Consider the following 16,371-nt stretch of genomic DNA (forward strand, 5'->3'; position numbering starts at 1 on the left):
TGTGATGCCATATGGTGCCTTTGTAGATTCGACATTGAAACCCAATGTGGCTGCTCAAAATCTTCGAAGCAATTAAGCACTTGTGATATTTAGCGAACTTGTTCGTACAATAATTTTAGTGGACACAACTACCCGATCCCTTCTGGAGATTACACCTGCCCTAGCTTTTTAGTGTTTTCGGAGAGGTAAAAAAGGTTATGATGCATTTTTTACTTGGTCAGCCCAAGTAAGAATGCATAGATTGGGCTTATAATTTTCACGCCATAATTTCTCCATTTTAATAATTTGAAAGAATCAAGGATAAATTATTTTAGGCTCACAAAAGAGTAGCAATAATGAAAACCGGAATCTCGAGGGCCACAAAAAAATTTAATTTTCTTAATATTTGCATAGTTGATAGAGGTGGGTTTTGTGAGTGCAACGATACCAATACTTTGCTTCAACTCCGCCCCTTCTCCCGGGGGGAGGGGACAAAGTCGCAAAAATTGGAAACGGGGCAGCGGATTTCAAGATGCTGGGTAAAGATATCGAGATGCTACTTGCGCCAAAAGATTCGTAATTTTTTTCTCTACAACCCGAATCAAGCATTTATGGAAAAACGAAATTTCGAAAAATAACTTAATAAAATAACGAAAAATTGTTGATGAAAATTTGAAGTCTCACAACACCCCATAAATTGGGTATCGTTGGAAAGGTCTCGGCGAGTGGATTTAGATTATATATACTTTTTGGGGTCTGGGACCACCCCCTGGAAGTTTAGAAGGCAAAGTACGAAAATCTGCGTCTGTCCAGTCCAGAATTTAACACAGCAGTGGATTGGGAGCTAACACGGAAGCACGAATGGGAGAAACTCAAAAATATTCTTCTGGCCCTATGTTCGCAGGGGGTTGTCCCAGACCCCACAAAGCATATATATTCTTAATCCACTCGCCGAGGCCTTTCCAACGCTACCTCATTTATGGGGTGTTGTGAGACTTGAAATTTTCATCAAAAATTTTTCCAAGTTATATTTCGAAATTTCGTTTTTCGAATTTCCATAAATGCTCGATTCGGGTTGTAGAGAAAAAAATTAGGAAACTTTTAGTGAAAGTATCATTTCGATATCTTTATCCATCATGGAGAAATCCGCTGCCCCGTTTCCAATTTTTGCGACTTTGGCCCCTCCCCCCGGGGGAAGGGGCGGAGTTGAAGCAAAGTATTGGTATCGTTGCACTCACAAAACCCACCTCTATCAACTGTGCAAATATTAAGAAAATTAAATTTTTTTGTGGCCCTCGAGATTCCGGTTATCATTATTGCTACTCAAAAGCGAAAAGAGTTTTTTTGTAACTATGTTTTAATTTTAGGATGATTATTGTGTGTTTCTGTTCGATATTGGCACGCTATGAAATTGCTCAAAATCTTCGAAACGTTTAAATAATTTTCCGTGAAATTTTGTAGTGGACACCAGGGCCCGGCCCCCTTCGGGGCCCGGCCCTGGGGAAAACTCCCACCTGGCAGCCCCTCGTAAGGGCCCTGAGTTAATGCTAACCAGCACGTCGGCCACGTTTTCTTTTCCCGTGACCTGTATCAACGGTAAAATAAGGCCAGCCTCCAAAAGCAAGGTGCACTTGGTTACCTTCGTAGCCAATATTCTTATTGACCTAGCTCGGATCTCGGTATATTTAGAATGGTTCGCAGTAAACGTTTGGTTTGGAAATGCGGAAATTTGGAAAACGATTATGATGCTCTACATCGTCGCAGGATTTAGTGCTGTGACGTTGTGCAAAATAATATTCGGCTGGAGACAGGAAGAAACGGGGGCATTAATTAAGACAAGTTTTGACTTGGAAGAGTTTGCAGGCAAGTTAGGTAAGGAGGTATGTATACTTATTATTAATAGGTGTAATTAGAGGGCGGATATGTATTTACGAGATATAGGTGAAATATGTATTTCATAAGTATTTACGTAAAAATAGTCAAAGTATTTATGCAAAATATGTATAAAAAAAACTATACAAGGTATAATTTTCACAAAATTTTAATTTTTGAATATGGAATAAGTATGTAGATAGTGTGATCCAATTTCTTTGAGAAAAGATTGTCTCACGTTATGGAAATATTTGCAGAATATGTGTTTTTGAAACTAAGTATTTATGTATACCTAAGATTAAGATACATGTTTGCATATCCTTCAAATAATGGCTGAAAAATTTATAAATTTTTATATGTCTGAAAACTTAGAAATACACATGTAGTATAAAAATATTTTGAAATTTTATGTGATCAACGAGACTTACGGAACACGCACACAAAACTTGACCGGGTCGATCAAGTGAAAAAGTTGCAAATAAATACATATCCAAGCTCTGACTATTTGTAATCTATAGATTTATGAAGGTGCGTACAGTGGAATTGTTTGTGCTAGTCATCTCATTTGCATATTTTGAAGTATTAGAGCGAGTTATATGTACAGAGCTTATTCGACATGTGAAGCCCGTATAACGCCGAAAATGGGCATACTGGGAGTTATGTAAAGGATGTGACACGCAGAAATAATTCCACTGTATAAGCCTATCCCTTTTGTCAGGTTATCAAGTGGCCGTGGAACGCTGGCGATCTGTGTGGTTTATTTGGGCGATATTTACCCCACCCTCTCTCGCCAGTTTGGACGCATTGGTCGCCCTTTTCAAGCCCTGTATGCCACCCGCTATGACCATGACAATGTCATCCTGCCAATCTTGGGATGATACTGATGGAGGTATCACGTTGCCTACCAGAGTGGTGTTTGCTGCTCTGGAATACTACACTTTGTCTGGCGTCACTGGAACCGTGTGTCTTTTGACTGGGGCCATTATCCTGTATCCTGTTCTTGTCATGGAGATTTGGATAAAATATGTAACAGCGTAAGTATGTAGGGACATTTTGACATATGTATCTATGCTCTCTGATTTTGACCAAATAAATATCAATCGAATCGATTGAATCGATCGACAATTAACTAATATGGCATTTTCAAAAGGCACAATCTCCAAACGCACAGGTTTGGAATGGCAGCGATATTTGTATTTCAAAGAGGAGAAAACGCGTCCTAAATTTGACTAAATTTACACTTTCTAAATTCACTACTCATTTTCACCTTGGCGGATGCAAATAAATATCTCTGCCAAGAGTGTCCATTGGAGGATCGTGTCTTTTGCAAGTTTCATACTATTAAATTTGCGATCGGTTGACACTTATTTTGTCAAAATCGGAAAGCGTAAGCTGATATACCTCGAGTTTCCACATATAGAATAATTTAATTTAAACAAATAGACTCCGTCTAATAAAAATGTTTCACATAAAGGTTAATTGAAGCCGGTCCAAGCAGCGTCGCGGTTCAATACCGCGCCGCGCAAAGCCTGTCAGAATTGCTTAATTTTGTAATTCGGAAACCATTCATAGCACTTTTTGTTGGAAGTTGCATAATGGCGGAGGTGATGTGCCTCTACGTGGTCATGTTATGGAAGGACCCTTCTCGTCATGATTATGGGAATTCTCGCGCTGGAATTTTTATTTGGATTCGCCGTCATCCTTCGTCTCTTGAGCATCCCGTACTTGGAGTCGATCAAGTTCCGAGAAATTAAGGGTACCTCAAAATTGGATAAGTGGACGCCGAGGTTTCTCAAGGCGTGCCCCCCGCTAAAGGTCACCTTGGGTTATGGCTGCTTTTGTAATAGGTTGACATCTTTTGTATTGTTGGATGTGTGCTTTAATAACTTGATTACATTGTTGTTATTGTAATACGATAGAGTAGTGCATAATAATGTTTAGAAACGTTTAGAATTATAATTTTAGACTACAATGAACGTATGTACATACTCACGTTATCCTTCATACATATGTACATGCATATATATATCTTGCAAGTTATGCTTAATTTGCGAAGTTTTGCGAGATTTCTCATAAATTTTGCTGGAAAACCATGGGATGTTTTCACAAATTTACCCACAGATTGGACATGTTCTTACTTCGCAAAATTATTTCGCAACACCATCCTCACCATCAAGAGAAATTACAGAAATCCATGGAAGCAACATCAAAATAGGTATTTTTAGTAGATTGGTGAGATTTGGGAAGTCAGCATACCTATTTTACGAATCCCCTCACGACACAAATATTTTGATCCTAGCAAGTTTGCTAAATTTATCAAACTACGTATGAGTTATTTGTAACTCATTTTAAATGAGTCATTTAAGATGAGTTGCGATACGAAATAAGACGTTGTCGAACGTAAGTACGCCATATATTCACTCCCCAATCGTAACTGCTTAATTATCACGTCATATTTTATTGTCATTAAAATAAATTAGTATTTAAAAATTGGTCATTAAATCCAACATAGTTACTTTTTCTTGCAAATAAAAATCAGGAAAAAAATATGAACAATGAAAAATTTGTTAGTCTGAGCTTAACACGACGATTTCGAACCCTCCTCTGCTCCCGACCAGGCTGACGACCTGGTCTGAAATAACCTTGATCTCCGTCCCTGTCAAAAGTTGGGCTGGAAGGCGGTGAAGGCGTAAAACTGGCGTCGTTTTCGTCAACTTTTTAGGAATCCGGACGTTTTTGAGACCCGATCCCTCCGTTTTTCTGTAAATGTAAATGGAATTAAATTAATTTTATTACATTGTTTTAAACTAAAACTAATTCTGTGAACCCCATTAAAATTAATCTATACAATGTATGTAACATTTAGTGAACGTGGGAAAAATTATTACAGTAAATTTTGTAAACTTTATAAAATTCGTGCTTCAATGCGTCAAACAATACACGCAGTTTTGTAAATTACGTTTTTTTATAAACTCAATAAACTTGTGGAAATGTTTGTTCTGTTTTTCAGACAGAAAAACTAAAAAAACACTGAGGCAAAAATGTAGTCATCACAAAGTTCCCATACATATTGTATAAAATTGCATATTATTGTATAAAATTGCATATTATTATATAAAATTGCATACTTTTCCCTCTTCTTGTACTTTTTTCTGACTGTCTTCTTAACATATCGAGGTTTCCATACCACCGTCTCACCATGGTCCTTGACCAGATGCTTTTTGAGCCATTTTTCTCTATTAAACTTGAAGGGGCAGTGGGGGCAGAGAAAAGTGTACTCCTCCACCGGCCCGTGACGCTTCGTGTGCTCTTTCAGCCTGAAAAACTTTACATTGCAAAGCGGACACGGGGTCTTTTTCAGGTTGTTGCCATGACTCGTGTCCAAATGATATTTTAGTCCTCTGCGAGTCATAAATTTCCCCGTGCAACCGGCCACTAAAAAAATAAAATATTCGTTATGTAAACTTTTCAAAGGAATTAATGTAGGAATTTTATCAACATGGTTCTTTCAGCCTCTTAAACTGTGCAGTAATTTTGCAAAGTAAACATTGAGACAATTGAGGCAGTCATTGGTAACTTATAAATTTGTGCAATTTTTGTAAAATAATTTTACAAACTTTCATAAAAGAAAGAGACGCCATTGATCTGAGTAACTTACAATCATTTGGGAGCTAATTTTCCTTAGAAATATTTGTAAAAGTTTGCAGTTCTACAGATTTTACAATGTTAGCGTGAATTGCCTCAATTATTCATGTATTTATCAGGGTTGGGCAAAATACATGGGTTTTAAAATACAAAATACAAAATGAAAATACATTGTCGTGAACCTTCAAAATACAATTACAAAATACAAAATACTCGAATCTCGTCAAAATACAAAATACAAAATACTTTTTCCCAAAATCGCAGAAATCTAAAAACAAAATACAAAATACGTATTTAAAATACATTTCAAAATACTACTGCCAGATTTGACCCTGCAAATGCAAGTCAAGCTCAAATTTCAAAAGTTTTGCAAACTCATTTTATTTCACAGCATTATTTGGAAGCTAGTAATTAGTTTTCTGAGTATGTATGAGGTCATTTGTTATCTGAAAAATGATACGAAGATTATAAGCCCTACATAATTTCAATCTAACAATGCGATGACGCCAGCGGTCTCGCTCCGATTTTGACGAAACGACGATAATTATGTAGCCTTGGATAAATAATTAAACACGTGTTTCAGGATTTTTCATAATACTCACCTTAAACGAAATTATGACGAAATCCGTGAGCGAGAATTTCCATTTTCACCGTGACATTTTTCTCGCAAGGGAGAAAAATACAGATTCTCGCTTACGAATTCCATCCTAAATTCATTTAAGCTTAAAAGGCGTGGGCATGAAGTGTTTTTTATTTGAAATTGCTTATATAAATTTACAAATTTTGAAAAATTTTGAAAGTTTTGAAAAATTAAAAGTTTCTGAAAAATATGTTTCTAAAATTACGCAATGTAGTTATGTGGAAAAATGGACTTTCATTTTTGAAATCGGGTAAAGATTGAAAAATTAACAGCATTTTTAAAAATCCTGATTTTGGCTGAAATTTTATTTGAAAATTCTGCCAGAACCGAAAATGCACGCATTCAGAAAAATGCATAAATTCGATTCCACTTATTTCCTTGTATGAACAATACAAAATTGGTCCGGTCAAAATCGGAGAAAAATACTTCATACTTCATGCCCAAGCATTTTAAGTTTAAACGAAATTATGATGGAATCCGTCAGCGAGAATCTGCATTTTTCTCGCGAGGGAGAAAAATGTCACGGTGAAAATGGGAATTTTTGCTCACAGATTTCGTCATAATTTCGTTTAAGGTGAGTATTATGAAAAATCCTGAAACACGTGTTTAATTATTTATCTAAGGCTATATAATTATCGTCGTTTCGTCAAAATCGGAGCGAGACCGCTGGCGTCATCGCATTGTAAGTAATTTTAATCTTTCTCGCACTACAAAAAGACATTCTCGTACGACAAAGTGTCGAAAAGGAAGTAAAAATAAGTTTTAATAACCATTATAACACTTGAGAGAAAATAAAAAATAAAAAATTAATCATCTGCATAAATATCACATATTTTATGTAGTTTTCTGACACAGCCATGAGTCCAGAAACTGAAAATAATAGATGAGATCTGAGATCCTATTTAGCTGAAACCGTAAGTATTGGTTTGCAATAGATATCTCATGGACCAACTCTTGTTCTTCTCATGCGCTCGTGTCATATTTGCCAAATGTATTTTGTAAAGTATTTTTGTATTTAAAATACAATGACTGACCGAAAAATTAGAAAATACAAAATACAAAATACCCGGCAAGCTTCAAAATACAAAATACTTTCATCTGAACCATGGCCCTCAAAATACAAAATACAAAATAGTATTTTGTATTTTGTAATTTGTATTTCAAATAGTATTTTGGCCAACCCAGGTATTTATATACATTTTACATAGGTTTTTTTACGCAAAAAATCTACATAAAACTTCACATAAAACTTTCTCCTCACTTTTACCCTTCAAAATATCTCACCCGTGCAAAACTGCCAAGTTCGTTTGTGCTTTTCATGCACCCCTCTGACATGCATGGCCAACATGGCTTTCCTCTTGGCCACGTAGGTGCATCCATCCTGCACGCAGGGAAAGGAGGGGCGGTCTTGGGGCGCTTTGTGGATCTCCACGTGGTCAGAGAGGTAATCTTTCCACACGAATTTTGAGCAGATTGGACACTGCAGTTTGGGCAGGGGGAGGGTCGGCTTGGGCGGGAGTTTCGGTGCGAGGCCGAATTTGAGCGCGGTTTCTTTTTCCGATTCGCTCTTGTGCGACCAGATGTGAGCAGCCATGTAGAGGGGAGAGGTGGGGCGGCCGCAAATGGCGCATGGCGTCTTAGGGCGCGGGTGCCGAATGAGGAGGCGTCGAGCCAATTTAAGTCCGGTATTTGGATCTATTTCTTCTTGTCCGGTTGGTTCCTGGTTGTTGGCACCTGCGAAAGAATCATTAATTTAGTTTGTAAATTTGCAACTGGTTGGGGACATGTAAATCAGAAATTTTCATGGTAAATACAATAGTGATAGTCACACATTTCTATGCATGTTATCGCATTTTCAAGTCACAACTTTGATTCTTGTGTTCCAATTAGTTAAATACAGGTATAAACATTCCCAATACTCGATAAACAATTTGTCTACCATTTGACTTACTAAAATTATGAAAATCAAAGTTTTAAGAAAATGTTATTAATTGTAAGAAATTTTAAAACATACGAAGATTGTAAAGTTCGTTATCTGCCCCAGAGTTAATTTTTCAAAGCAGTGGCCAGTGTTTTATTCGACCTCACCTTTACGCCCTTTCTTCCGGGGTCTCGCCGCCAGCTCGGCGTCCTGCTCCGCCGGAGTCTTGTGCGAAAAGAGGTGCGAATCTAACTTAAACTTGGGGACCGTCATGGCGCAAATGGGGCACGTAGTGGGATTATTCTCAGCATGGAATTTCGTCGGCAAATGTTTTTCTAAAGCTCTGGCACAAGAGAAATTTTTGTCACACTTGTCGCAACGGTAAGAGCCTGAATCAAATCCAGAAATAAGTGATAAGATAAGGTGTCATGTTATCAATTAAATTCATGACAATAAGTTATCGACCTACGTGAATGTACCCCTCGCACGTGGAGCTTAATCGCCTTGGCCTTCTTCCAACCAGGACAATTCTCCATGTCAACGATCGCCATGTTATCGGCACTCCAATCGCAGGCCGAGCAGGAATATGAGTCTCCTACCTTAATAATTTCGACCCCTTCGAAGTACAATCGTCCCTTCGGAGTGGTCTCGAAGGGACCGAACACCTCCACTTGAGCAGCCCTCCTCTTCGCCAAGATGATCGCTTTCTGTTCCAACGTCCAACGAGCAGGACATTTTCGTATCTTTCGACTCTTTTCGTTTGCGTTTCGTCTTGGAGGAGCAGTGCAAGTTGGGGTCACGGGTGGTGGAGGCGCTGTTGGCGTGGAGACTGCTTGACGAGTGGGGACTTCGTCTTTGTCACTATCGCTACTTTCGTTGTCGTCATTTGGAGGAAAATATTCCGCATCGTCGCCACCCATGTCGTCATCTTGGTGACCAGTTTGGACATCTGGTGGCTGGTAGCTATTATTTTGTTGGGTTGGTTCTTGGTAATTGTGGTTTTGATATGGCGTCGTCGTCGTCGTCGTCGTCGTGGGAGTGAAGGGGACCGAGCCCAAATAATAATCCCCCGTGGACAGAGTGAGAACTGGTTGTGACGACGCCACGACCGTTTGAGGAGGATTTTCTACGACGAACTCTGCAATAACTTGACTTTGTTCTGTCGGCATGGCGACGTTGTCCTCTACTGTCAAAAGCGGTCCGACCAATTCTAAAATTCAGCACAGTAATTAAAATTAGCAAGGTAAATAACTAGACAAAATAATAAATAATTAGGATGACCCACCCCCCGCAACTTTTTTCTTATCCCTTATACCCTCCACGTTACGACGTAAAGCCCTCTGCAGTTTGTCCACTTGTCGGAGAATGTCAATGACGGAGATGACGTCGCCATGACAACCGTCGCAGAGTGGGAGGACCACATCGAAACCGACCAGGGCGACGAGCTGGCGGAGAAAGGTGGGCAGCAAGTAGGCCTGTTCCACCCGGGTGGTGGGGAGTAGACAAAAACAGAGAGAACATCGCCTTCCTCCTCCCCCGAATGGCGACGTCGTCGTCGCCATGGGGGGCGATGAATTCAGAATTGAAATTTAGTCTTAGTTTGTGGTCAAGCTGCTCATAAAATGCGAAAAAAATCAATTAAGCCTTGCGATTCAAGAATAACTGAATCTAAAAATTTTAAAAATCAATATGTATGTACTTTGCAAAACTTTTAACCACACCTTAATTAATCCTGAATTTACTATCACTTAGATAGGCAAGGTATAGTCTACGTCTATGCTTAGATCCAACTGCAAATTTAAAAAAAACACAAAATTTACCATACAAATAATAAAGAATATTCGCAAAAGTCTACCTCAGAGAATACTTGATGTCAAAGCAACCTTTGAAATCAAGCACGTTTTATTTATTTTACGTAATACTTGTCATTTATTTCAATTCGTCAAAATTCAAAATCACGGTTTAATTTTTAAAAATATTTACTTGCTTACTTACTTTGTACTTATACTTACTCGCCTGCTGATGTAATTCGCGGATGTGCACACTCCGAGTGAAAGTGAGATTTGTTTTGATGTCGAGACGAGTTTTTTCAGTCGGTTCACCTCATCAGCTGCTGCTCGAGATTTTGTTGTTTGTATTTTTATATTATTTTTAATATTTTCTCCTAATGGAAAATTTGTACTAAACAGTTTCCGAACAATGTTGGAGAACGCAGGTAGTTTATGTAATTAATATTCTAGCTGATATTCGTTTTTACGTTGGAGATTGATTTTTTTTCATGAATGCAAAATTTGCATTTAAAATACAAAATACAATTAATCAAACTATTTGTCACTTTTCCAGGCTTAATAAACATGTCGAAAGCATACTGCATTCTGTGTCTGGACTTGACCCCTCCGACGAGTTCAAAATTCGAAACGACGACAGAAGTAGAAATTTCGACCTTGTCCCATCTTCTCGTCCCCAGCTTGGACATCAAACACTTGAACGAAACCTGCCTATTGTGCGAAAAATGTTCCATTCATTTTCACCAAACGGTGGAAATTCGACAAGAAATTTCAAAATTGGAAGACCAGATCGCCAAAAAGGTTGATGTAATGAGGACAACAATTTTGAATTCTGAGCAAAAGAAACAAATTTGTTGGAATAATGAGGACAAAGAATTCGGGAGTATTTTAAGAATGCGGCAATATTTCTTCCCCTTCACGACAGGTTTGCCGTGTATTAACTGTTTAAACAATTCATAATTGTTCAAATGATTTAAATTAAATGAACTTTTAATTGATTATTATTCTATTCAGATGAAAATGACGACGAGCTGGAAATTAAAACAGAACCAGAAAATTGTCCAGATTTTCAGGACACCGAAGCTGTTCGAAATTGGCACGTAATTGATGGCATAACAACGACGGCGACGAATAATAGCGACTTAAAATTTGATCCGCCAAGTTCCGACGAGGAGGATGCATCGTCCTCCTTCTCTGGTTTACCTGATCCTCTGCTAGTCCCGTCTACCAGGTAATATTCATTGGGGGTATTCATTACGCAACATAATTTTGCAAACAGAAATTGCAAAATAAGTACTGGTGTTTTTCGCAAGAAAATATTTCAATCAATTTTTTCCGAACTTAGTTTCTTTGCCAAGTTAGGGCCATGAATAGAACTCGTAATGAAATTCATAGGCTTTCATAATTTCTAATTAAATTTTATCATGAAAATTCCAGAAAGAGGACAATTCCTTCCAGCACTGTTCAAAAATCTGCAAAAAGCAGTAGAATGCCAAACACTTTTTCTCATCAGAACGACGATGATAGTTCTTCAGAACATGAACAATCTGAAAACAACGACTGCACCGATAGAGACGAAGACTGGACAGAGGAACTCGAAGAAGGAAACGAGCCTGCTTCCCATCAATGTACAAAATGTGGCAAAATTGTCTCCAAAAAAGGCTACTTGACCACGCATTCCCGTCGACCCCACCCGTACCCATGTTCGCAATGTTCCTTCACCTTCGTCACCATCCGAGAGAGGATCACCCATCAAGAAAGAGAACATGAAACCCCCACGGCACCCCCGCAATGTGTCATCTGCGCCAAAAAATTTCGTCGCGTCATTGACCTCGAGAAACACATGGTCATCAAGCACGAAACTGACGAGAAGAATTTCACTTGCACCAAATGTGGGAAAGGTTTCAGTTTGGAGGCGAATTTTCAGCGACATTCGCTGCTCCATGAATTTGAGGCGGAGAGACCGCTCGTTTGCACCGTGTGCGACACCAGATTCGCCAAGCAGGACCTATTGGACAAACATAAGCGGTCACATGACAAACTACCGTGTGAACTTTGTGACGCTACTTTCGCCAGCAGGCCGCTATTAGAGAGGTAACTTGCATAAATTGTCTACTACATAATTTTCTACAATTTGTTTGTACATATTTGGGCGTATAAAAATTTTTGAAATCATTTTTGCAAGTCATTTCCAAACACAAATTTAACAAAATATTGCAAAATAATTTGCCAAATTTGCGATGCTCAAGAGGACATTAAAAAATGTATTGTAATTAGCAATTTATAAACATCTAAGGAATTATGATCATAAAATTTGCAAAAAAAAACACGTCCATGAAATATATTCTGTTCTGAATAGTTCTGATTATTTTTTTGCAGACACATCCGCCTCCACAAGGGCGAAAAGCCGTTCAAATGTGACCACTGTGAAGAAGCCTTTATCGACACGGCTGCAAAACAGTCGCACACCGTTCGAGTCCATCTAGTCCATCATCGCCAGAAATGTGACCTGTGTGAGAAGACCTTTATCAGCCATTGGGCACTTCTCAGTCACGTGAACAATGTGCACAAACGGATCAGGAAAACAAAATGTGTCACCTGCGGAGATACCTTCATCGATGCTGCGGCCCTACAATCTCACAGGATACAAGAACACGGCGACGATCCCTTGACCTGTGAGGAATGGTGAGTGAAATTTTAGCTTCCTAAAATTTCTAATGTTTTCTTTCATCAAGAAAAGTTTTTATTTTTATTTACAGTGGAGCAAAATATATTTCAATAGGAGGACTTAAAAGGCATAAACTGAAACATTCTGGAGTTAAGAGTGAAACGTGTCATGTAAGGTTTTGAATTTGATTTTTTTTGTTTAAAAAATTAATTAATATTAATCACATCTTTTTAATTGCTTTTAGCTCTGCGACGCTCGATTCTTGACGAAACAGGAGTTACAAAAACACGAATTTTCCCATTCGGACGTGAGAAATTTTGTGTGCAACCATTGCGGCAGAGCGTTTAAGCAAAGCGGACAGTTTCGTCGTCATTTAAACCGTGTTCACAAGGAGAAACTTCCTTCAAGTAGTAAACCCCGAGGAAAACTTAGGTTTACTGCTTAATTAAATCTACTGAATTTTAAGAGAAAATAAATCTTAAAAGTAATTCTAATTTACTTATTTCTTAAGTAGATGAACAGATGCGTGAATGTATGTATTTTTTATATTTACATAAAAGTTGTCAAACTGCATACCTATAGAAATAAAACCTACAGTGCAGACTTGATATAGCCCGAGTCAGGCAAAATTGTGGTTATCACTTAATCCGACTTTTTTGCATGAAATTTTATTGCAAATTGATTTCAAAAAATATAAAAATTTAAATTAATTTTTCAAATTTAAATTCACATGCTTCGATTAATAACAATTGGCAGCCTATTTAACAAATTTCAGCTTGATACGAGGTTTTCAAAAACTCGGTATGGGTCACCCAACAGGGTCCTCCAGATGAAATTTTGTCATATTTAAATTCATATTCTTTCATTAGTAGCCATTAACAACCTCTGTACCAAATTTCAGCTTCCTACTATAATTTTGAAAATTTGGCGCATAATACCCCACCCACCTTTATGACCCCCACCGGTCAATCACTTGACCGATTTCGCCCATCTTCGAACTTAACTCCTCATTTGACCCATACTACATTTGTGCAAAATCTCAAGTCGATCGGATTAGTTTTACGGCAGTTATCGCAAGACAGACAGACAGACGGACGTGACGGGTACATAAGCCCTGACTCGGGCTAAAAAGTAAAATGAAACCGCTTTCGTTTTCTTGTGTAGAACATGCATTTTCACTTTTTTCAGATTTTGCCTGACCACAAAAACCATTTAAGTACACCTTTGTAAGTAGTTATGAAAGTACATACAGATATAGTTGATAGTTAAAATATATTAAAATATGTGGCGTTCAATTTTCATGTAATATTTCAACGTGAAACATTTATTTATCAACTTTCAAGAAATACATTAATTAATTCTTAATTTACGATTAACATTTTTTAGACATATAAACTTGTACTTAAATCCGGTGTTAAACGAATTATGGAAGTCTTATCAAATCACACGGAATCGCTGATTATCCGTTCATCACTCGTGAACCATTTTAAATTTCGACACGGGCATACCGTTTGACGACAGAACATCCAATATATTTTCTCGAGATTTATCACCAAACTGAGAAAGAAATCAAAACAGAAATATATGAATACTATTCCATCCTATTACTGAAGTTATGTTATGTAATTAACTTACATGAAGACCATGAATGACGACCTTCTCCATTCCTTTCATCGCAACAAGCACATCCTTAAAAACATACATCTCAGCCTCTGTCAAATCGTACCACATAAAATCCCCACCTTGATTTCCAAACTTTTCAGCTCTGATTGCACGTGGGAATAAAATAAATTAGCATGTTAGTTAAAACAAATACATTTCCAAATGTCAAGTACATGGGAAGTTCCATTGGGAACTTTATTATTTTCGACACTCACCTTTGTACAATTCCATGCTATCTAACAGAGGTTTAATGATATCCCACGTTTTCTTGGCATAAGTCGGAAGCCGAATATGCAAATGATTCAGCCCGCTCCAACCCATACATGCCTTGAGAACAACGCCCAACTTCATCCCGGCCTCCTTGTTGTCTACCCACAACGTCTTCAAGTTCGGAAACGCCGTCTTGAATCCCTCCAGAAGCCCAGGGTCGTGCAACTCGTGAATCCTCAAATCCGTAACGCTTGTCGAAATCCTTTCCGTTTCAGGCCGATTTTTCAAAATTGTATCCACACTTTTTGATCTTTTAGATATCTTTCCAAGCTTGAGCATTTCCATAGCCGGCATTCCTTTAACATCTTCCCAGAGATCAGCATGATGAACAATGTCGACCATGTCGTTTTTGAAGGTTCGCAGTTTCGACATCTTTTCTGGCAAATGAAATCCAGATTGGGTCGAATTATTGAGATCACGATCATTGCTCGCGCCGTATCTTCCATCTGCGTAGAAATAACAAAAAGCCAGGTGGACGAGTTGGCCACCAACTTGACCCACCATGCGGGTGAGGTCGGACGGTTTAAAGTCGGTCAGAGCGACGTCCAGTTGCCGAAAGCTGTCCACTTCGAGGGTCAAAGAATCTATAAATTTTAAGGTTTCTAAATCTGGATAGAAACCCAATGGAAGGGTGACCTTTCTCAAGTTTGGCGAGGCGTTGACGACCAGCTGGGTAAAAGTGGTCAGAGTAGGCGATGGCGTCCCCGTTGTGGAACGGAGCTCGAACACGGTCAAATTTGGTTTCTGGGGAAGCGGCACTTCTCCGTCGGGAATAACTCCATGCTTGTCTACCCGATATCCACACCTGATTCGTAATTGTTTCAAATTCGGGCAGGAATTTTTCAAAACTTGGAAAATGGGTTTTAAACCGTGTTCGAAATAGATGCGCATGTCCAATATTTGGATCCGATCGCTAAATCGGAGACCCAAATGCATCAGCTTGGCGGAGAAGGCGTACGTGACGTCCCTGGAAATTGGATCTGTGTGTGCGCTAATCCGTTTCGCGAGTCGGTCATCTAGGGTGTAACAGAGTTCAAAAAATGGAAAGGGGTCCTTTTCATACTCGTCCTTGCTATTAAGGTTTAGCACGAGTCTCGTGTTCGGAAGGGAGAGAACGACTTTATTCCAAAAGTGGGAAACAAGTCGACAATTTTTCAGCGGGGCGGAACTCTGTTTTAGTATTTCTGATAAAATCTGCAAAATGAAAAAATTCATTTTCAATATTTGACCTTAATTTATATTTTTAAGCTTCGCCGGTTTTAAGATAATTGTTCTTACGATCGGATTATTTAGAGCGATCTGTTGAGCATTGATTTTCCCTTGAGATTCCATACTTGACGCGAGGAAAATCGTTGTCAACTTGTGACTTGGAACCAAGGTTTTCTGTTTTGAAATTTCAAAGTATTTAAAATTAGAACTTCATGCTTCTCAAATCATTAGAAATTTTGTATTGGAATTGGATTAACTAATATTGTCTTACAAATGTTTGAAGTCGATTAATACTGAGGTTTCAGGAATGAATTGGCCTTATTTTCAATTAGGTACAAAAATGTAAATTAATTTCTTGGACAGAAAGAAACGTGGGAAATGTTTGCAGTCTTTTTTGATTAACACATGTTGAATGTTGATGGAATCTAACCGGTTGCCGCGAGCACGCACTGTGTGCCAAGCACCTTGAAAAAACGCACAAATTATTTTGACTTTAAAAAAATCTCAAATTTCCCCCACAACCACGCCCATGTCAAACTTTACTGCTCGTTGAAATTGAAATGAGTCCGTACTCTCTTTCCAATTTTAAAAAAAATAATATAAAGGTGTTTTTATCGGAATTTTTGAAAATCGTTAAAGTTTGAAGGGCTCGCTTATCCCCAGTTGCCACGGAAGCAGTGTGGAGACTATAGTATATGACATGGGCTTCACCCGCCCT

At 38.3% G+C, this 16,371-nt stretch overlaps 4 protein-coding genes across 5 annotated transcripts; 2 read left to right on the forward strand and 2 right to left on the reverse strand.

Moving 5' to 3' along the window:
• The first annotated feature begins 1,416 nt into the window (after positions 1 to 1,416).
• LOC118439334 lies at positions 1,417 to 2,889 on the forward strand. The gene is made up of 2 exons (XM_035860572.1): positions 1,417 to 1,851; positions 2,570 to 2,889. Exons 1-2 carry the CDS (start codon positions 1,524 to 1,526, stop codon positions 2,887 to 2,889), a joined length of 648 nt encoding a protein of 215 aa, XP_035716465.1. The 5' UTR covers positions 1,417 to 1,523.
• A 1,393-nt stretch (positions 2,890 to 4,282) lies between these two features.
• On the reverse strand, positions 4,283 to 10,180 carry LOC110860766. Of its 2 annotated transcripts, none has more exons than XM_022109863.2 (8): positions 10,053 to 10,180; positions 9,779 to 9,847; positions 9,343 to 9,668; positions 8,527 to 9,267; positions 8,225 to 8,446; positions 7,421 to 7,870; positions 4,980 to 5,286; positions 4,283 to 4,611 (listed from the first exon to the last, which is right to left on the reverse strand). In XM_022109863.2, exons 3-8 carry the CDS (start codon positions 9,617 to 9,619, stop codon positions 4,419 to 4,421), a joined length of 2,190 nt encoding a protein of 729 aa, XP_021965555.1. In that variant the 5' UTR covers positions 9,620 to 9,668; positions 9,779 to 9,847; positions 10,053 to 10,180; the 3' UTR covers positions 4,283 to 4,418. The 2 variants fall into 2 exon arrangements, with proteins under 2 accessions (XP_021965555.1, XP_021965556.1); XM_022109864.2 differs by having other exon boundaries at positions 9,913 to 10,053.
• Positions 10,137 to 13,130, forward strand: LOC110860768 (gastrula zinc finger protein XlCGF26.1). The gene is made up of 7 exons (XM_022109866.2): positions 10,137 to 10,272; positions 10,401 to 10,769; positions 10,859 to 11,075; positions 11,282 to 11,938; positions 12,224 to 12,529; positions 12,604 to 12,682; positions 12,757 to 13,130. The coding sequence occupies exons 1-7, from the start codon at positions 10,257 to 10,259 to the stop codon at positions 12,955 to 12,957; spliced, it is 1,845 nt and encodes a 614-aa protein (XP_021965558.1). The 5' UTR covers positions 10,137 to 10,256; the 3' UTR covers positions 12,958 to 13,130.
• Positions 13,131 to 13,812: 682 nt separating this feature from the next.
• On the reverse strand, positions 13,813 to 16,087 carry LOC110860770. The gene is made up of 5 exons (XM_022109869.2): positions 15,925 to 16,087; positions 15,723 to 15,827; positions 14,390 to 15,638; positions 14,148 to 14,277; positions 13,813 to 14,069 (listed from the first exon to the last, which is right to left on the reverse strand). The coding sequence occupies exons 2-4, from the start codon at positions 15,774 to 15,776 to the stop codon at positions 14,228 to 14,230; spliced, it is 1,353 nt and encodes a 450-aa protein (XP_021965561.1). The 5' UTR covers positions 15,777 to 15,827; positions 15,925 to 16,087; the 3' UTR covers positions 13,813 to 14,069; positions 14,148 to 14,227.
• Positions 16,088 to 16,371: the final 284 nt, after the last annotated feature.

This window comes from Folsomia candida, unplaced genomic scaffold (assembly GCF_002217175.1).
Source record: "Folsomia candida strain VU population unplaced genomic scaffold, ASM221717v1 Fcan01_Sc034, whole genome shotgun sequence".
NCBI classification, from domain to species: Eukaryota; Metazoa; Arthropoda; class Collembola; order Entomobryomorpha; family Isotomidae; genus Folsomia; species Folsomia candida.